Here is a 22,872-nt window from a genome sequence, read left to right on the forward strand (position 1 = left end):
CGATCCCACTTGCGCTCCCATTACAGGGAATCTCGCCTGAGTACTAAGCAAGTTACCAACGTGCGGTGGAGTCCTGGGGTGCAGGTTCTAGAATTGCAGATAATACATGGAAAACAATTGGGAAGGAAATATGCAAGTTGGTGGTCGTATAAAAATAATGTCTTGCTGAAGTTATGCTGGGTTTTGGTGAGACCAACTTCAGAACATGGTGTACAGTTCTGATCTCCCTACCTCTGGAAGGATATACTTGCCTTGGAAATCAGTAATGCACTGATTCATTAAACTGATTGTTGGGGTCAGAGGGTTGTGCTGTGAATAAAAATTGAGCAGAATTGGCCAAAATTAATTGGAATTTGTTAGAATGAGGTTTGACAAGGTTGATGCTGAAAGGTTCTATCCTCAGGCTGAAGAATTTGGAATGGAGGACAATCTCTGGATATGGGTGCAGCCAGATACAACCAAGATGAAGAGAAAGGGGCCTGGGGGACAGAGGAAATTGAGAGTGGCCAGAGGCTGTCTATGGACAGGCAGGAGTTTGCCTATGGATGGGCAGAGGTGACTGGGAACAGAAGCAACTGCATTGTCACAACAAACGTTGATTATTTCTACCGCTAAGAGATGTTATGGTGTTATGAAACACACAGGAGTGCAGTGTGAGATGCAAAACATTTAAGAATAGTTTGCTCCTAGTCTGAAAATAGGAATGCAAGGAAATGATCCCAGTCAGAGAATAATTTAGAGTAGGGGCTCCCAAAGTGTGCTCAGTGCACTCTTTAGGTTATGCAAGATAAATGGTGATGGTGGTGAGGTGGGAGGTGGGAGGTGGGAGGTGGGGGCAGTGGTGAGATACCAGTCGAAGTTGAGTTTTGGCAGACTTGGTTTTCATTATTAAGTGAAGTTGTGGGTTTTTGCCTTAATTGCAATCATAAACAAAGGCAAATCCAAAGATGAACTAACAATGTTTGATTTACTTGGCTTCTTCTTATAAATGTGCATATACAGATCAAGCATTTTACAACAGACTCAAGTAACTCAGAACAAGAAACTCTATTCTCTATTCTACAAAGAGCCAAAGCTGCAATGAAGAACACGCTCTGTGGTGTGTTCCTTCTCCTAGCTTTCTTTCTATTAGTACAGAAGATATCTTGTAACAAAAAGAACGTATCAACAGCCTCCTCAATTACAAATATGAAATTCAAAACCACACTTTGAAGACAAAATAACAGGTCAAAAAAGAGAGTACGCATTCAATTTAATAGTATAAATGATATATATTTACATACCATTTACACTATTATTTAAAAACAACAAATGCCTTGAGAAAGAAGTTAAATTAATAACTGTTATGCTTCTTAATATGGCTTGTTCTTTCAAACTGCATTCAAGTGTGACTGGACACAGACAAGTTATTTGATTACGAACTGAGGCAAAGGCAGTTTTGGGGGTGGGAAACAGTTGGCAAGGGAGGCATAAGTTTGTTAGCACATTTAGTTTAAACTAGCGAAGTCAGATATTGAAAGGATAAAATAATATACTGTTTTCACAAGGGATAAGCAGAATGGGGCAGTTTTAAGGATATTTTAACAGTCTTTAATAGAAAAATATTTGGCATTTAAGAGATTAAAATTTAATATGTATGCTGATGGGGTATAACTGGCAAATCTAGAAAAGGGCACACAATGAAGAGACTGTCGACCTTTGAGCTCGGTATAGAGCAGCCAACTTTCACCAGCTCTACCTTTTGCCAGATGTCTTCGAAGGTTTCTACACCCTCACTGACTTTCTTCAAACAGCGGTCGATTTCTCCTGCAGGATAAAAAAATTAAAGGATTAGCATTTCTTTTGAACTGAAGTTTCCACATGAGCTTGTAAATGGTCAATTATTCTAAATTACATTAAATCTGATGGAAACCAAGTTTGGAAAATCACCCCAACTCTAATCAAAGCCTTGAAGAATAACTTTATATAATCTAGGTACACACAGCAGTTTATGGGATTACAATCACTCATTTTGATTAAAGAACAGCACAGAGACAGCCAAAAGTTCACTTACATATCCATATTCCAAATAATATAAAATTGTATCTGGTATATCAAATACCACTCTACAGTCAATGAATCATCTTAGTGGAATACTTTCCTCAATGCCTCTTCTCAAATTCCTTACATTTTTTGCTCAGCAGGATCACGCTTCCTGCTTGACTCCAGCATTGCCTACTCTGTCCTATGTGCCTCCTACTCAGCCCCTCTGCATTGCTTTCTTCTCCTTTCCCTGTTGTATCACTTCCTCCTCAGCCCACTGAACAACTCCTGCACTTACTTTCCCCTCAGAGAGCCTGCTTGAACTCTACAATAGCTATAATGCACTCATTTGTACAATTTAGAGTTTGGGAAACTCTCTTCACACCGAAACATTGTGTTTGCAGAGTGAGGACTACACCCAGCATCTATTGATCATTGTCAAATCTTCCGTCACAGCCTTTTACTAAACCTCTTATTAATATCATCCTTGATCAGAATAATTCCTAGTAGTATATCAGCCACAAGTTCTCTTGGAAGTTCATTATACCCTATCCATAGATTGATAACCAAGATGGAATTTTCAATCGAGGCATGAAAATAATAAGATGGCGCTCTGAAAGTCCTTTTGCCTTCTACTAAGAATTAGTCTTGATTTTTTTTTAAAAATCAGCCTTAATTAACTTTTCACTCATCTGTTTCTTCTGCTGACCCTATCGTTGGAGAATATAAAAGGCAGCTCAATACAGAGCAAGACCTGGTGATTAGGGTGGATAAAAGCAAGGGTGGATCACATTCAATAAGAATCCCAAGGGAAATTGATAGAGTAAGTATGGAGGAACTTATAAAATGCAATTACCATTAACCTGATGGTGTTTTCTAATCCTGAATAGTGACCTGATTGAACCACATGAGGGGATTTGCCCAATGGTCTGAATCAGGGAGATCAAAAATCTGTCACATTCTCCAACAAATTCAGGCATCTTTTATCACAATTCTTGCACAGGCAGACATGCAGACATTTTATATTTTAGAACAGGGTGTTTGAAACAGTACTAATACACCACGTGCTATTCATCCTTCCTAACAAAATGTCATAATCCACACAATAAGATCTTACCTTGTAACTTCCTTTTATCAGCCATGACTGAACGATCAGTCAGTGCCTTAAAACCATGCTCCAGTGCGCTGCAAGAGAGAATTTACAGTCAGCAACTTTACAGATCATAAAAGACAGCCAGTAGGATGAAACACACAGGAAAAACCATAACAGGTAACTATCAGTCAGAAATGTAATCAAGTACATAACCCCATGCACTATAATTGACCCTCAGCTCAACACACTGTAATATACCTCAACCCAATACACTGTAACAGTCACAGTGACACATTAACAGGGACACTACTGCTCAACTATGTTCAAGATATCACTACCCAATTCACTGTAACCCAGATAAAATCTGACACTTTGTAACAAAAATCTGACAGGCTGACATACTTTGAAGTGTCATGATCTAATATGGTGTAATAACAACAATTTGACACACTAGAACAAAGATACAAAAGCCTTACAAAGGGCCAGGTCATCCAGCAGTTAGTGCTTCAGGTGCTGGCACTTAGCTTCTTTTTGGGCTGAAAAGATAGAATCACTAACAAAAAGGGCCCCTCACAAACATGCTAGCACAAAGGAATCTCCTGGCTTTTATGATGGCAGGTGATTTCCAGCGACAGGGATAGACACACCAAGGTTCTTCAGTGCAGTTAGAATGCAGAGCAGAGGGAGGCTTCACTGAGTGAGATCCCAGTTAGGAACAGGATCTCTAGCTCAGTTTGACTGACAGCATAGGGAAACTGCATTTCACTTTAATATTTTACTTACTGGATCCTATGATTGAGATCTGCAGAATTCAAAATCCATTCATTGGGGAACTGCTTACATAAGTGAGCAGGAAGGCCACAAATATGCATTCATTCACTGACTGAAGCATGTCCATCACTTGCCCGCTCTTCTCCAAGCACCCTTCCTACCTGCCTTATGCAAATAGAAACCATCTATGCCAGGAACAGTATCTAAGAGGGAAAGGCGGTGACATGTTCCCAAAGATGAGGCATATTTTTCTACCCAGACCCATCTAATCTATCTTTCTGAAGCCTTGCACAACACACAATTTATTTCTCACCTTAAGACCACTGACTAATAATACTTCCTGACAACATATATTCATGTTCCTGCAACCTTTTATTCTCATGCATGCCTATTACACTGAACATCAAGTGGTAACTTCACATCTCATGTTCAAAGCCAAGAATTGAGAGTGGTGGAAAAAGTAATGCCATGGTATGACCAAGATAATTTCAGTACAGAGCTGCCTTGATATTGCAGCCACTTGGTCAGCCCAAGCTTTTATCACTGAACTAGCTGACATTGCTGCTCGAAAAATGATTTATGTTAATAAAATAATTTGGGGGAAGTTATAGATTGAATGTATTATGATAGTGAGCATAACAGTATGACATTTTTGGATACATGCTTAACAGCACACTTTCTCTTAGACTGTCCGTCATAATGACCTTTTGCTCCATCATATACTAGTCAAATTTCCAATGCTTTCTTACGGTTGGTTATCAACTACCTGATTTTCTTAAAATTATAATTGGGATTCATTTTGTAAAGTGGATTAATTTATTTAAGATCTGGACTTGACTGTGTTTACTATCAAAATAATAATTATGAAGGAAAAATAACTTTGAATTTCAGCAGTCTTCAGCTATTCACATGACAGACATGAACGGTTGAGCACAGCTTGAATTCACCCTTTGGGTTACTCCATGACTTGAAACCAAGTTTTCTTTTGGAAAGAGGGTGAAACGGTGGGGATAGTCACTGCTGCAGACCAATAAGACCAGAACTGTCTGGGATTTGTGAGTAGAAGCGACTACAAAGCTCCCTTGGAAGTCTGACCCAGTTGGTGATACCTTGCAGGCAATGCGAGTTGCAGCCATTAATTCCAGTTAAGAAGCCAGCAAATGGCAGGATGGATATTCCAACTCATGCTATTAGACGACACAACCTGTGCCTACACTTGTGTCCCATCTATAGTCTGACAACTCAACAAACCGTAGCTCAATAAATCAACACAGGGTTAAGAACTAAAAGAAGCCAACACACTAACACGATTTGGAAGAGGGGACCGAGTATAGCATATCTAAGTTTGCTGATGACACTAAATTGAGGGGAAAAGCAAATTGTGCAGAGGATGCGAAGAGTCTGCAAAGAGATATAGATAGGTTAAGTGAGTGGGCAAGAGTCTGGCAAATGGAGTGCAATGTTGGTAAATGTGAGGTCATCTACTTTGAAAGGAAAAATAGAAGATCAGATTATTATTTAAATGGTGAAAGATTGCAGCATGCTGTTGTGCAGAGGGACTTGGGGGTGCTTGTGCATGAATCACAAAAGGTTGGTTTGCAGATGCAACAGGTTATCAAGAAGGCAAATGAAATGTTGGCCTTCACTGCTATAGGGATTGAATTTAAAAGCAGGGAGGTTATGCTGCAACTCTACAGGGTACTGGTGAGGCCGCACCTGGAGTACTGTGTGCAGTTCTGGTCTCCTTACTTGAGGAAAGATATACTGGCTTTGGAGGCGGTGCAGAGGAGGTTCACCAGGTTGATTCCGGAGATGAGGGGGTTAGCCTATGAGGAGAGGTTGAGTCGCCTGGGACTATACTTGCTGGAACTCAGAAGAATGAGAGGGGATCTTATAGAAACATATAAAATTATGAAAGGGATAGATAAGATATAGGCAGGAAAGTTGCTTCCACTGGCAGGTGAGAGAAGAACTAGGGGACAAAGCCTCAAGATTTGGGGGAATAGATTTAGGACAGGGATGAGGAGAAACTGCTTTTCCCACAGAGTAGTGAATCTCTGGAATTCTCTGCCCAGGAAAGCAGTAGAGGCTCCCTAATTAAATATATTTAAGACACAGTTAGGTAGATTTTTGTATAGTAGGGGAACTAAGAGTTATGTGGAAAAGGCAGGTAGGTGGATCTGAGTCCACGGCCAGATCAGCCATGATCTTATTGAATGGCGGAGTAGGCTCAACAGGCCAGATGGCCTACTCCTGCTCCTATTTCTTATGTTTATTCCATAGTCTGACACATTGCAACATGAACATTATTATCTGGTGTAATGCAACACAGACACCGAGCTCCGACACAGTGCACAAATAGACTCTGAGCTCTGAGACACTGCCACATGGACACCAAGTTCCGAGACACTGCCAAACACCGAGCTCTGACCCACTGCCACATGGTCACAAAGACACCAAGCTCTGACACAGTGCTACACGGACACCGAGGTCTGACCCACTGCCATACAGACACTGAGGTCTGACCCACTGCCACATGGACACCGAGCTCTGACCCACTGCCACACGGTCACCGAGCTCCGACACACTGCCGCACGGTCACCGAGCTCCAACCCACTGCCACACGGTCACCGAGCTCCAACCCACTGCCACACGGTCACCGAGCTCTGACACACTGCCACACGGTCACCGAGCTCTGACACACTGCCACACGCACACCAAACTTTGTCATGCTACAACTCATTATTCAAAAATTAAAAATGATAGCTCACTACATCACTTAGAATCATCACCAATTGCTTCATACCACTTTAAATGTTCTGGCATCTTCAATTAGACATAAATAACAACCTTCTTTAAAAAAAAAGATGGATTCTTTAAAACCAATGAGATGCTCATGTTCAAGAAAAGTTCACTTTTGAACATCCTATTTCTCTTCAAAATATTCCAGAAGATTGTTAGAATCCACTTGCATCAGCAGAACATAATGCCAGTGGCAGCCCAGTTGGAGAATGGTCCCTGACCTAAAGTATTAACTCCATTTCCCTTTCCACAGATGCTGCCTGACCTATTGAGTGTTTCCAAAACTGTTGTGTTTTTATTCACTTGAGTCACCAAATGTGCAACCTGTAAGTTCAGGTACAGAGACAAGATTGCTATCAATGAATTACAGTGATATTCCACATGGACTCCTGCACTAAATGTTACATTACAAACAGAGAAACAGATTGCAAGCAGTGGCAGTGTGTGTAAGTGAACACTCAGTAACAGAAGGATTTAGAACTACTGCTCTAATCAGCTTTGGACAAGAGTATTACCTATACCATAAAAATATCTTGGAGATCTCCGGTCAAAGTGTTGGTTTGAATCTCAAGCAGAGTCAGTATTTTCCACCAATGATGAGCAGGAAACAAAAACAGGAGACTGTTACACTAGAGCTTCCTCTGATGCCTTATGATCAACCCAGAGATTCAAGTGGCATCATAAAAACTATGATGTGATGCCATCTGAGCCTCCTCAACTAAATTCCTACTTTTACACAATCTCTCATCTGAATTTTGCAACAAAGTTTGAAATTTTAATTCTGCATGTGGTTGATATTCTTGATAAGATTTGCTCGTTCACGTATCCATCTGGTTTTGCAATGTGTGTACTGAGATAGCATCCACCACGTGGTTCAACTGAATTATTCAGCCTAACAGATCCTGAAACACAAGCAGGGTTTTTGATCAGTTATTGAGTTATGTAATATTCAGTATAGCAGATGCTGAACCAGGAATAGAGATCACATCTAGATCTCTGTGTGGGTAGACTACCCCACAAACTACCTTTCGAGTGAGTCCTTGATCCTTATGAGCCAAGAATGGGCAATTTTATTGAGACCATGAGTCGATGTTAACCCTCCTCACTGCATTCAAGAATATATCATTCACTTTAGGAAGGAGGTCAAGGCCTGGAAGGGGACAGAAAAGACTTATTAAAATTGTACCAGAGTGATAGATTTGGCTATGTAGAGAAATTAGAAAACCTGGTTCTATTCTTGTCTGAGCAGATCTGGTTAAGGAGAGATTTGGTAAATTGGTTTATTATTGTCACATGCACCTAAATACAGTGAAAAACTTTGTTTTGCATGCCATTCAAACGGGTCATTTCATTACGACAGTGCGTTGAGGTAGTACAAGGGAAAACAATAACAGAATGCAGAATAAAGTGTTATAGTTACAGAGAAAGTGCAGTGCAGACAGACAATAAGGTGCAGGGTCATAACAAGGTAGATTGTGAGGTCAAAAGTCCATCTTATCGTACTAGGGGACCGTTCAACAGCAGGATTGAAGCTGTCCTTGAGCCTGGTGATTACGTATCTTCAGGCTTTTGTATCTTCTGCTCAATGAAAGGGGGGAGAAGAGAGAATATCCTGGGTGGGGGGGCTCTTTGATTATCTTGGCTGCTTCACTGAGACAGCGAGAAGTGTAGATAGAGTCCATGGAGGGGAGACTGGTTTCCATGATTTGCTGAGCTGTGTCCACAATTCTCTGCAGTTTCCTGCAGTCTCAAGCAGAGCAGTTGCCATACCAAGCCGTAATGCATCCGGATAGGATGCTTTCTATGGTGGATTGATAAAAATTGGTGAAGGTCAAAGGGGAGATGCTAAATTTCTTTAGCCTCCTGAGGAAGTAGAGGTGCTGGTCTGCTTCCTTGACAAGGCATCTACGTGGTTGGACCAGGATAGGCTATTGGTGATGTTCACTCCTAGGAACTTAAAGGTTTCAACTCGCCCGACCTCAGCACCGTTGATATAAACAGGAGCGTGTGCATTGCCCCCCTTCCTGAAGTCACTGACCAGCTCTTGGGACCAGATTTGGGAGAAATATTCAAAAATTATTAATGATTTTGATAGATTAAATAAAGATACCATTTCCATTGACAAAAGATTTGCTAACAAGAAGTCACAGATTCAAAGCGATTGGCAAAAAAAAACAGCTCGCACAAGAAAACATTTTTTTTAAACTCAGTAAATTGTGGTGAACTGGAACATACTCCTTGCTAAGGTAACGCAAACAGTTTCAATAGGAACATTTAAAAAGGAAATAGTGGTAAAGCTATAGGGAGAATAATTGAAGAGTTCTACCAAAGAGATAGCACAGAACAATGGGCCAAAAGGCCTCCTTCTGAACTGTTGGATCATTCTCAGATTCTAACATGCACCCATGTAATTTTTTACTTCTTTTTATTTTTGTTTAATTCCTACAATAAATTACTAAAAACAGTTTGCCCAAATACACACATCTCTAACACTCATAAAAATATCCCCTAGCTAATCTGTCCACTAAACCAAACTTCCCAGCTGGCAATCAGCCTCAATGGCTTGATACCGAACCAAGTACAGACATCAGGAAATATATCACAAAACGGAAGAACATAAGTCGCTATTTGTGTAAAGAACAAGCATGCCTCTAGTTAGTAACTCATCGTATCATTGTGATATCCTAAATCAGGGAATTACTTTTGAAAAATAGACTAGATTGTTTTGATGGCAAATATGGCAGTCAATTCATACACAGCAAGGCTCTATGGTTCAGTTTAATGATGAGGTGGTGGCACAGTTGAGGGAGAAATGATATCCAGTACATCATATTGTTCTTTTTCTTCTTCATATGGTACCATTGGGTCTGTCAAAATCAATTTAGTAAATAGAAAATAGCTCAATTTAACATCTGAGGTAATGTGATAAGCCACACAAAGGAAATTGGTTGTTGGAGTTTTTCAGACAGCTGTCCTTGGCCCAACAATTAATAGCTGATTCATCACTAACTACTTCTCTGATCAAGGTCAAACATGAGATTATTTTCTGATAATTCCATTCACAAACTTCTAATTACAAAGCACTTTCACTGGCTGATATCAGGACACAGATAAAATTTATGAGGGATTCCTTCCACTTTGGAAGGAAAAATATAAAATCAGATTATTATTTAAATGGTGAAAAATTGCAGCATGCTGTTGTGCAGAGGGACTTGGGAGTGCTTGTGCATGAATCACAAAAGGTTGGTTTGCAGGAGCAACAGGTTATCAGGAAGGCAAATGGAATGTTGGCCTTCATTGCTAGAGGGATTGAATTTAAGAGCAGGGAGGTTATGCTGCAACTTTACAGGGTACTGGTGAGGCTGCATCTGGAGTACTGCGTGCAAGTCTCCTTACTTGAGGAAGGATATACTGGCTTTGGAGGCGGTGCAAAGGAGGTTCACCAGGTTGATTCCAGAGATGAGGGGTTAGCCTATGAGGAGAGGTTGAATCGCCTGGGACTATACTCACTGGAATTCAGAAGAATGAGATGGGATCTTATAGAAACATATAAAATTATGAAAGGGGTAGATAAGATAGAGGCAGGAAGGTTGTTTCCACTGGTAGGTGAAACTAGAACTAGGGGACATAGCCTCAAGATTCGCAGGAGTAGATTTAGGACAGAGATGAGGACAAACTGCTTTTCCCACAGAGTAGTGAATCTATGGAATTTTCTGCCCAGGGAAGCAGTGGAGGATACCTGATTAAATACATTTAAGACACAGTTAGATAGATTTTTGTACAGTAGGGGAATTAAGGGTTATGGGGAAAAGACAGGTAGGTGGATCTGAGTACACAGACAGATCAGTCATGCTCTTATTGAATGGCAGAGCAGGCTCAATGGGCCAGATGGGCCACTCCTGCTCCTATTTCTTATGTTCTTATGTTAGTATACTGCAAGTCACCACGCAACCAGCATTGTCAGAGCACCTTCGCCATCTTCCACATTGTGATAGAAAATAACATTCTGTTCACCCAAAGAAGCAAGCTGGGACAATGTCTCTATTTATATAATGCATTGGCACAAAAAAGTTATTTCTTTGATTAAACATACTCTTAATCCTAAAGTACTGGCACAAAAGGATAAAACAAGAAGAATTTGCCTTGAATAAACCTGGCCACAATGCAACACACTGCATTGTTGCCAGTAATGGAAACCTTTCTAATTAACCCAACACAAGTCGTTTCTGGACTTTAACAGCTAACTAACTACATGACAAAAATTTACTGCCAAACATGGAAATACAGTAACTGTTAATAATGTTCACAGTGGACAGATCAGAAACAGGTAGTGTTGCAAACATTAGAAAGTGATGCAAACTTTCCACTGCTGAATAGTAAGGTGTATCTGTTTTTTCCTTCTGGTTTATCTGGGATCTAAGCAGCTGGGATTTCTTTCATTTCACTTTTCACGGACACAATGAAAGTAGATCAATTTCTGACTTAATATTCAAGGCCCCTCGGCATAGAAATGCCATGGTCCTCTGGGCCATATAACAACAACTTGTATTTATATTGCAGCTTTATGATGAAAATATTGCAATGTTCTTCTGTGTTCTGACACAGTTTATCTGATAATCCTTAACATCAGATTAACATAAAATTAAATTGTACATGAGCTGTCTCTGAATCTCTGCTGGATTTGCTCATATATTCATGGTGGGGATTGGGTGGATTATTCTTAGGAATCTACGCAAGTTGTTACAAACATTACTTGATTACACCAAGATCCTAAATTTTATAAAATACTATTCTTCTGCAATACTCTTCCACTTGCTTCCCTATTAATGTGATAACATATGCTTGATTTTTCCATAAAAGGAATGATCAAATATGTCTTATCATTAATACAATTTTGTTAAATATACATCATTATTGAAATTTTATTTGCAATTTCTTCATGCAATGTGGAGATCAATGACAAGGGTGGCATTTATCGGATTCCTTATATCTATAGCCCTAATAATTCAGTTCACTAACGTACCACTCACAGCTCCACTCTAGTAAGATCCATCCTAAAGAAACAGCTGCCTTTTTTCCCCAGTGCACTATAGATTGAACCTATTTTTACTACACCAATCTTTGAGCCACACATCCAACCCTTCAATCTTATTGACCTTGGCCAATTTGCACACGACTTTGGTGGCAATCCAGACTATAATGTTTGTGATTCTACTTTTTAATTTGTATCCTAGCTGCACATACTCCTTCAGGAGAAATTCCTTCTTTGTTCTATATGCCATAGGTTCATATATGGGAACTGGATTTTTCCCCTTCCACCACATTCCTGTCCAGCCCTACAATGTCCTCAATCCCAAATGCTGAGGGAAGGAGGGGAACCACAAGGACTCACACTCGCCACTGGAGAAAATAGTTTCCCTTCTTCGAAATATACTGTGTCCTATCACTAGTAGATTCCTTTTCATTCCCCCTACTTGAATGTACAACAGGTGCTGTGGTCAGTTTGCTCATTCCCCCTTCAGTCAACGCTCTCATTCACACAGGGGGCTACAGGAATGCAGAGGCTGAAGATCCTCTAGTGCTATCTCATGGATCCTCATAATCTGCCTCACTCACAGCCAAACTTAACTGACAAAATCTGCAGTATTTAATCTAATGGGTGTAAATGCCCCTTAGAACAAAGTGTCGAGGTAAGTTTCTCTATCCCTGATGCCTCTCAGCCTCCAAGCCTCATTAACTCTGAGCCAAAGTTATTCAAACTGCATAGTTACTGCAGATGTGGTCTCCCTAACCCTAAGTCTCCATATACTACAGCTGACCTTCCAATCCAGTCACTCACCAGCAAAGAAAACACTATAGGAATAAAAATAACTGTTTACTTTTGATTCAGTTAACTTATCTGGATATACTGTTATCCAAGATAAGTTGAATGGCGAGATTTTAATTCTCTTTTCTCCATGTTAAAGGGATTCCTAAATTATTTAGCTAAAACTGGTATCTTGAAAATAAAATTATCCACCACCTATTTATATTTGTTAATTATAATTTTGTCTAATCACTAACCAAGTTTCAAGACACTTTTAGTAGATAATAATTTAGAGCAAAACTTCTTGAAGGTGGAAAAGAGGAAAGTGCAATCTCACCAGCCACAGTATCTCACACTGATCAGTGAACTAACTCAATGAACCAAAAATAATAAGGTACTTTTAATTCTGTTTCCTTTAAATAAAAAGTAGCACCATTGCCCTTGCCTCACCAAAGTCCCTTACTCATTGAAGTCTACACTTCATCTCCAATTTATTTTCCTTTAATTCAAATGTGAAAGTTATTGAATCTAGTTCCCCCATCATGTTAGGTACTGCATTCCAGATCACAAAAGCTTGCTGAGCCCAAAAATAATTCCCACATCATCTCTGCTTCCTTTGACAATTATCTTAGTGATCTCTGATCATTGACTATTCTCCCCATAGAAACAGTTTCACCTTACTGTTTCAAAACAATTCAGTAATTTTGAACACCTTCACAAGATCTTCTTTTAACCTTAAATAAAAACAGAAAATGTCAGAAATACTCTTGATAGATCAGGCACCATCTGTGGAGAGAAAGTTGACTTTTCTTCAGAATCTTTCATTCTCTTAAGCTTTTCTGTTTTAAGAAGAGTAACTGCATCTTCTTCAGAGTCCCCACATAACCAATATCACTGGTAATATTCTATCTAGTAAATCTCTTCTCTACCTTCTTTTAAGTCAATCTTCCGAAAATGTGACATCTGGAATAACATGATACCCCAGTTAGGGCGTAACCTGTGCTTTATAAAAGCACAGCGTAACTTACTTACTTTTATAATTTATGCCGATTAATAATGCCAAGAATGCCACCCTTCTCAACTTACCCTACCATCTTGAAAGAGGTGTACAAACATTCCAGATATCTTTATTCCATACAAACTTTAAAATATTACTTAGTCCATATTATCACTGTTTATTGTTCTTAAAGTGTATCCTTCATTTGTGTTAAATTTCATTTGCCATGTGTCTGTACATTCATCCAACTGTCAATGTACTACAGTCTATACTACGCTCAGTTTATTCATTTCCATGCTTAGCAACTTCAGCAAGCTCTGAAATTACACCCTGGATACCCAACTCAAGATCTCTTGATGGCAGCAATATTAAAACTGGTATTGAGAAATTCCCTTCAATCCAAACAGTAGCTATTTATCAATACTCTCTGTTTCTGTCCCTTAGCCAATTTGATTTCTATGCCACTCTGTTCCTTTAATCCCACAGGTTTCAACTTAGTTATCATCTATTACATGTTCTTTGTCAAACACCTTTAACAATCCCAAACAATACCACCGAACCACCTTTATTAACCATTCTGATGCTTCTTCAAAGAATCATCAATAAATCTGAATGGACATGCACCATTCTCAATGAATCTAATTTAGATATGCAGCATCATCAAAGAATCTGCTTGGAACATGCAGCATCAACTATGAAGCAGGTTTGTAAGGCATCAACAACAATACATCTGATTCAGTATGCATGCTCATCAATGAATCTAGTCAAAAAAAATCAATGAGTTCAATTTGACATGCACCCTCATCAATGAATCTGATTTAACATGCACGATCAACGAATCTGATTTGACACATACCCTCATCAATAAATCTGATTCAATATACACCCCCATCAATGAGGCAATACACCCACACATTCATTGATTAATCTGATTTGACATGAATGACCGTTAATGAATCTGATTTGACAGACACTCTCAACAATTAATCTGATTTGACATGCACAATCAATTAGACATGCATCTTCATCAATTACTCTGATTTGACAAGCACCAATCTATCCGCTTAGTCTGGCACTAACAAAAACAGGCACCATCATCAATGGATTTGATTGATTACACACTATCAACAATGAACTTGGTTACAAAGGCACAGACAACAGTGAACTTGGTCACACAGGCGCAGACAACAGTGAACTTGGTTACACAGGCTCAGACAACAGTGAACTTGGTTACACAGGCGCAGACAACAGTGAACTTGGTTACACAGGCGCAGACAACAGTGAATTTAGTTACACAAGTGCAGACAACAATAAGCCTGATTACACAGACATCTACAATGAACTTGGTCACAGGCGCAGACAACAACGAGCTTGGTCGCACAGGCGCAGAGAACAGTGAACTTGGTTACACAGGCTCAGACAACAGTGAACTTGGTTATACAGGTGCAGACAACAGTGAACTTGGTTACACAGGCACAGACAACAGTGAACTTGGTTACACAGGCGCAGACAACAGTGAACTTGGTTACACAGGCGCAGACAACAGTGAACTTGGTTACACAGGCGCAGACAACAGTGAACTTGGTTACACAGGCGCAGACAACAGTGAATTTAGTTACACAAGTGCAGACAACAATAAGCCTGATTACACAGACATCTACAATGAACTTGGTCACAGGCACAGACAACAACGAGCTTGGTCGCACAGGCGCAGACAACAATGAACTTGGTTATCCAGGCGCAGACAACAATGAATCTGGTTGGGCATGCTCCAACAACAATGAACTTGGCTGGACATGCACCAACAACAATGAACTTGGCTGGACATGCACCAATAACAATGAACTTGGCTGGACATGCACCAATAACAATTAATCTGGATAGAGAGGCACCAACGATAATGAATCTAGTTAGACATGCAATATCATCAATGAATCTAATTAGATATGCACCATCATCTCTCCCATACTGTAAATTATTTAGCACTATGCATTTCTGTAAATTAGGTGACAGATTATGCTCTTCTAACCTTTACCAACTGTCAGTGTTTGTTATATCAATTAACATTAGTTGTTGTCAACACATTCTTGCATGGTACCAGTTTCCTATGATGTTGCATCGTGTATTTTGCCCCAACCCTTTCTACAGTTCCGATGATCCAGAAGATATCCTCTCCATTTCATTTCATCCCATTGCCTCAGCACTGAAGGAATGCAGTAGGCTCCCGAATTAATCATCTCCTTGCTTCAGTTTACTTTTCCCAACTCTCCAAGGGTGTTTTAAGGTGACCAAGGACTGGAATGTGAAATTCAAAATGGTACTGAATTTCTTAGAGTTGAATTTAACATGGATAAATAGCCACTGGATCTAAATGTCAATAGTCTCTAAGATTTAGAAGCTTAACATATATGGGTGAAATTCTCAATAAAAAGACTATTGTATTTAACTCAAGACTTCTATTCAATGTTCATTTTGAAAAATACCATAATAATTTCAGAATAAAGATTGAATTACAGAATTCAGAAAGGATTCATGTGTTCCACAATTGAGAACAAATTGCTTTTTGAGTTTTCAGAAATGATTTTCAATCATTTCACCCCTTCTCATGTTATTATGCTTCAGTAACTGAAACATACCAAAAATCTTACATTATTAAAATAAGACTTGTAACCCTGCATCTATCCCAAAATGTTCATTAGTTTGGCAGCAAGTACAATTTATATTACCATGTTGACCCTGGGAACTACATCCTTCAACCAAAAATATGGAAGCAATGTTATGATTCCAGTGGTCTTATGTGTGTGGGAATATTCATTCTTGCTAAATTCAAGGAGTTTTGAAATCACTATATTACAGAGGTTGATTAGAATCTGGAACTCACTGCCACAAACTACACAGTTAGAACAGAATCCCTAATACAATATTATTAATTCTCAGCAGAAAGTATTTTTTTTTAAAAAGAACAATATTTGACTATCTAGTGGACAGTAGTGGGCATTCTGTTACTGTATGGTGTAAGCAACTACAGTCTACATTTTAGATGCTAACAATGATGGGCCAGTAAACTTATGTGTGCAACAAGACCCTGTGTTTAATTTAGTATCAGTGGCCTGTTAACACGACTTCACAATTACTTAGAAAATTAAGATAGTGCCAGGGAAACACTAAAGCTGTCATAAATCTAGGCTTCCCACAAAGAATTTACAATACATAAACTCCAATTCCATTTGCACCATGAGATCCTGACAGGAGTTTTGGGGTGCATTTGATTTTTCCATGGAAGGTAAAAGATAATGATCCAAAAATGCAGATGAACATGAACTTGCTGCTCAAACTGCAGATATATTCCCTCAACCACAATGAAGGAAAGAAAAATGAATATACATCTAGGGTTCAGAGATTTCAAACAGAATGAGTTTTCTCATTTGGGTAATTCCTCAAACACAGCTCAACAACTTCTATTTTGATTCCTCACACTTTCTACAGATCAAAGCCATGGGCACTCACATGGGCCCTAGCTGCACCTGTCTTTTTGTTGACTACTCTTAACTGTTCTCTTTTTCCAAGCCTAGTTCACCACCCCACCACCTCTTTATTCACTACGTTGATGACTGCAACGGTGCTGCCTCCTGAACTCATGCAGAACTCATCAATTTCATCACCTTTACCATGAACTTCCACCTTGCCCTCAAATTCACCTGGACTTATAACACTTCTTTTTCTGAATCTCTGTGTCTCCATCTCAAGAGGTAAAATTGCCACTGATATCTATAAACCCACCAACTCCCACAGCTACCTCGATTTTACCTCCTTCCACCCTGCCTCGCGTAAGGAGGCCATCCCTTTTTCTCAATTTCTCTGTCTCTGCTGCATCTGTTCTCAAAAAGATGTCTTAGAGCTCTAGAGCTTCCGAAATGTCCTCTTCTTCTGGAAGTGTGGCTTCTCCTCCACCATAGTTTATGGAGCCCTCACACACATTTCCTCCATTTCCTGCACGTCTCTGACCCCACCCCCCACCCCACCAAACAGAGCATCAATAAAGTTCCCTTGGTCCTTAACTTTTACCCCACCATTCTCCACATCCAACGCAACATCCTCCGCCATTTCTGCCAGCTCCAATACGCTCCCACCACCAGTCACATCTTGCCCTCTGCTTCCACCCCCACCCCACCCCCCCACCTTTTTGCTTTCCTCAGGTGCCACTCTCTTTGGGACTCCCTGGTCCACTCACCTTCCCCACCCACCCCTTCCTGACCCCTGGCACTTTCTCCAGCAACCGAATGTGTAACACCTATCCCTTCACCTCATCTTTGACCACCATCCAAGGACCTAAACAGCCCTTCCTGGTGAGGCTGAGGTTCACCTGCACCTCTGGTTTACTGCATTTGATGCTCGTGATGTAGCCTCCTCTGCATTGGTTAAACCAAGCATAGACTAGGCGACCATTTTAGAGAGCACCTGCACTCTGTCCGCAACAGCCATCTTGAGCTTCTGGATGCATGTTATTTTAACTCTCCTTTCCACTCCCACACAGAGCTGTTTGTCCTCAGCCTTCTCCATTGCCATGGGGAGATCAAACACAAATTGAAAGAACAACACCTCATATTCCACTTGGGTGGTTTACAACCCAATGGTATGAACATTTAATTTTCCATTTTCAGATAACCCACAACCCCAGTGCTCTCCTCCCACACACACACTCACCTCCCACACACACACTCACCTGTCCACCTAACTTTCTTCTCCCTTTGTTCACCTTTCCCATATCCTCCCACCACCTGGTTCCATCTGCCCATCATCCCCTCCCCATCTTATTCCACTTACCACCTACTACCCTCTGTCCCACTTCCCCTCCCCCACATGGGCCCATCAGCCCATCATCCCCTCCCCATCTGGTTCCAGCTATCACCTACCAGTCGCTGTCCCATTCTCTTTGTACTGCTATAAACTGGCATTCATTCCTGTTCCCTCTCAGTCATGATAGAGCGTCTCAACCCGAAATGTTGACTTGCACCTTTTGCCTCCATAGATTCTGCTTGACCCACTGAGTTTTTCCAGCATTCTCTTTGTTAAACACAGAACATAGAACAGTACAGCACCGGACAGGCCATTCGGCCCATGATGTTGCGCCGATCTTGATGCCAATTTATACTAAATGTCCTCCTCCTGTGTATCATACATACCCTACCATTCCCTTCACATTCATGAGTCTATCGAAAAAGCCTTTTAAACTCCACCAAACTACTTGCTTCCATACTACCCCTGGTAACCCATCCCAGGCACCCACCATCCTCTGCGTAAAAAACTTGCCTCTCATCTTGCCTTTATACTCCACCCACCCCCCCACTTTAAAAGCATTTCCTCTGCTGTTTGACATTTCTACCCTGGGGAAAAGATTCCAAGTGTTTCCTCTATCCATGCCCCTCATAATTTTGAAAACCTCTATCATGTCTCCCCTTGGCCTCCGGTGCTCTAGGGAGAACAACCTGTCTTTGTTCCAAATTCCAGCATCTGCAGTCTCTTTTGTCCTCAAACACATTACTGTTCTCCTATCCTAGCCTCGTGGTGCAGTTTGCGCCATTTTGAGATGTATTTTAACATGCTTTAACATCAGATCAGAGAGTTCTGATTTGTTGCAATAGCACGCAGTCAACAAGGACTTTTCAACAAATCGTACTATGAATTTCACTGGAACAGGAGCCTTAAGCAATCTACCATCCAAGATATTTCACATCCAAACCACAGACCAGAGTGCCATATAGCCAGAGAAACAGAAAACTGGAATCTAGTTTACACATAACATATAATAAAAGAATGTTACAATAGAAGAAAACATTATTCACCTATGAAGTAGGTGACTGTGTTTATCTTCACATCCTACCATACATTCCTCATTTAAAAAAAATCTTAAGTATTACAAGTGCTACATTAACAACAGTTTGCAGCAGAGAGCTTAATATACTAATGATCCTTCAAAAATGTTGCATTCGAATCTTTCTTAATTCTTTAGAAATTATTACCAATAAAAATATGGTTAAACACAAATGTCATTGGTATAAAACTAATGTTTCCAGAATTGGGTTTTATCACTAGAAATGGCCAAATATAAAGCACTTCCTCTGGGATCTGATTAAATATACCACAACCTATCCAGAATATGGTTAAGTAAGGTTGAGTGACTATAAACTCAATGCTGCAATCCCATCTACCTGCTATAATCTTTCACCCCTTGCTCATCAAGAATCTATCCAACTCTGCTATAAGAGTATTAAGACCATTTCCATCGCAATTTGGGGGGAGTTCTAAAGAGTAATGACCCTCTGAGATTAAAAAAAAATTGTCTTATCTCTGTCTTGAATGAGCAACCCTTTTAAATAAAGACCCTTAATTCTAAATTCTCCCACAAGAGGAATAAACCTCTCCATATCAATCTTGTCAAGACCCTTGAGGATCTTGTATATTTCAATCCCCTCTCATTCTTCTAAAGTACAGCAGACACAAGCCTAGCTTGTCCAACCCTTCCTCATAAGACAACCACCAATTCCAGGTGTCACTCTAGTAAACCTCTGAACTGCTGTCAATGTATTTTCTGTTGTATACAATTCCCCTAGACATAAACAGTAACTTTCTGTTATCCTTAGTTGCTTTACTTGCATAAGGATACCCAGATCTCTCTGCATCCAGAACTCTGCAAACCCTCATCATTTAGATAATATGTTCCTTTTTTATTTATCCTGCCATACTCCATTTGCCAGATCTTTGACAACTCACTTAACCTATCTATATCCTTTTATATCCTTATGCCCTCTTCACAATTTATTTTCCTATCTATCTTTGTGTCATCAGCAAACTTAGTAATCATACTTTCTGTGCCATTTGTAATTTTGTAAATTGTAAAATGTTAAGGCCCTAGTACTGTGGCACATCACTCATTCCATCTTACCAACCAGAAAAAAAGACCCACTTGTGCCTATTCTGTTTCCTGTTAGCTGGCCAATCTTTTGTCCACACCAATATGTTACCTCTTACACCACAAATTTTCACTTTCTACGATAATCTTGGATGTGGCACCTTATCAAATGCCACCTGGAAATCTAAGTACAGCCAATCCTCGGGTTACGGTGGGGAAGGAGGGGGGCAGGGGGCATTTGTGCCGCTAGAAAATAGTCCACATCATCATTTTGCTTAATGTGAAGTCACGTCATCGGCGCATGCATCAAAAAGTGCAAGTTAAAAAAAATTTCTGTTTATTTACTTTTTTCCTCCACATAAATTCAGTAAGAGCGAATTTTATTCCACATATAAAATTTCTGGGTAGCATTTAGTGAATTCTGTAAGAGCAAATTTCTATTACCTGAACAGCTGAAATCTGATCGTCCACTGGTTCCTATTCTGATCAAGTACATTGGACCATCTCCAGAGTCTGATAAAATAAAGTGCTGTCCCAAAGTCTGATAAAATACAGTGATGTCTCTAGAATCTGAATTTGATTAATGATAATATTAGCTTCAAAATCTGATTAAATATACAGCACCACCTTCAAATTCTGATTGTATCATCCCAGGAATCCAATTATATACATCACATAATCTGATTAATTATTCAGCACCATCCCTGGAATCTGATCAAATACCCCTTTCTTCTCTAGTATCTGCTTAAATATGGAGCAACATCATTAAATACTGATCACATACACATCACTCTCTCTAGATTCTGAATAAATACATACCACACACGTTAGAGTTTAATTGAATAAACAGAAGCATCTTAAGGATTTGACTCAATACACAGCATCTCCAGAAGGCAGTACACAACACCTTCTGTAGAATTTAATTAGCTTTTGGAAACCGATTAATGTGCAGCGCCATGCATGGAAGCTGATTATACACTCATCATCTGTAGAATTAATTACACGGCAATGTCTCAGCAATCTGTTTAAAAAGCAGTATTGCTGGAATTTGATCTACTTCTTTCATATGACATGAAATGCCTCACACTTGTACATCCAAACTGTCAATCCAAGCAAGTGCTTCCTAAGATGCCAAGTGGAGAAAACAGATTTTAACGGGTAGACTGAGATAACATGTTTCTTGTTTTAGGGACTCTTGATCAAAATCAGGTTTTGGATCTTGAAGTGTCTTCCATTTGTGGAGAAGGTGGCCATTGTTGCCTGTTGTCTATGTGAGATCCATTGAGAAGGGTTGAAGCCAGCATCTCCTACTGAGAGGTCAATGATAAAGTATTTGATCCTAGCACTGGATGCATCCCACAGATCCTTCCATCTAGACAGTGGGTTTGTACCTACAGTATGGAGGTCAGTGATGTTTCCCAGAATAACAGGTGTGAATTTAAGTGCATCTATGATTGACTTCCAAGTCTTTGAAAATGAGGAGGTTGGTGCTTACTCATGACATTTTCTATATAGTGATGTATGCTGGAACAACAGCATATGATAAGTATGGTTCTGTCACCTAGCACTGGCAGCCATTCTGTTGGAATCTAATTTCACAACAGTGTCCCTAGAATCTGATGAACTGCACAGCAGTGCAAAGATAGAAGTGGCTGAAAAATAGAAAGGAAATAGGATTACATTTAACCCATCAAATGGGGTAAGTGTAAAAATTAAGAGCTCTAGATTTTAATGAACACAGCATAAACATAAATAGGTATGATCTGATAGTCACAGCAGAGACATGGTTACAAGGAAGTCAAAGCTGTGAACTCAATATTTTGAATAATTGACTCTTTTTGAAAGAGGAGAAGGAAAGAAAAGAGAGATAGATCTGCTAATAAGAAATAACTATAGTCATGAGAGAAGATGCAAAGTCCATTTGGGTGGAGGCAAAAAGCAGCATGAGAAAAAGTTAGCGTACAGGTCCTTGAACATTTGCCATGCAGTTGGAAAGGGTAAAGGAAAAGGAAAGGGAAAGGAAAAGATACAAATCAAGAAATTGTGGGTGCATGTAAAAACAGTAATGCATTAATTATGGATGACTTTAATCTTCATGTATATTGGATAAATCAAATTGGAAAAGGTAGTCTCAAGAATGAATTCAGAGAGTACATTTCGGTTAGTTTCCTTGAGCAATATATTATGCAACCAACCAGCGAACAGGCTACCTTGCATCTGGAAAAACGTCTTGAAACAGGTTTAATGAATGATGTCAGAACAAAGATCCTCTGGGAGTGAAAAGAACTGTTAAACTTAGATGAGGAAGTTATAAAAGAACGGTGGAATTGGCTAAAGTGGAGTGGGCAAACGGATTAGCAGGTAAAACAAGTGAGAAACAAGGCAACATGTCCACCACCTCAGAGGGGGATAAACCAACCATGGCTAATGAGGGAAGTTAGAGGGCATTAAGTTGAAGGAGGAAATATACA

General features: G+C 39.8%; 1 protein-coding gene across 2 annotated transcripts in view; it reads right to left on the reverse strand.

The window, feature by feature from the left end:
* Nucleotides 1–22,872, reverse strand: part of cnot3a (CCR4-NOT transcription complex, subunit 3a) — a 101,912-nt gene that overhangs the window by 44,785 nt on the left and 34,255 nt on the right. For both annotated transcript variants that reach the window (XM_052043025.1, XM_052043024.1), the window contains exons 2-3: nt 3,140–3,207; nt 1,739–1,806 (exon numbers count right to left, since the gene is read on the reverse strand). In XM_052043025.1, coding sequence (XP_051898985.1) covers nt 1,739–1,806; nt 3,140–3,164 — 93 coding nt within the window. In that variant the 5' untranslated portion in view covers nt 3,165–3,207. The remainder of the gene's footprint in view (nt 1–1,738; nt 1,807–3,139; nt 3,208–22,872) is intronic.

This window comes from Pristis pectinata, chromosome 33, assembly GCF_009764475.1.
Source record: "Pristis pectinata isolate sPriPec2 chromosome 33, sPriPec2.1.pri, whole genome shotgun sequence".
Taxonomy (NCBI): Eukaryota; Metazoa; Chordata; class Chondrichthyes; order Rhinopristiformes; family Pristidae; genus Pristis; species Pristis pectinata.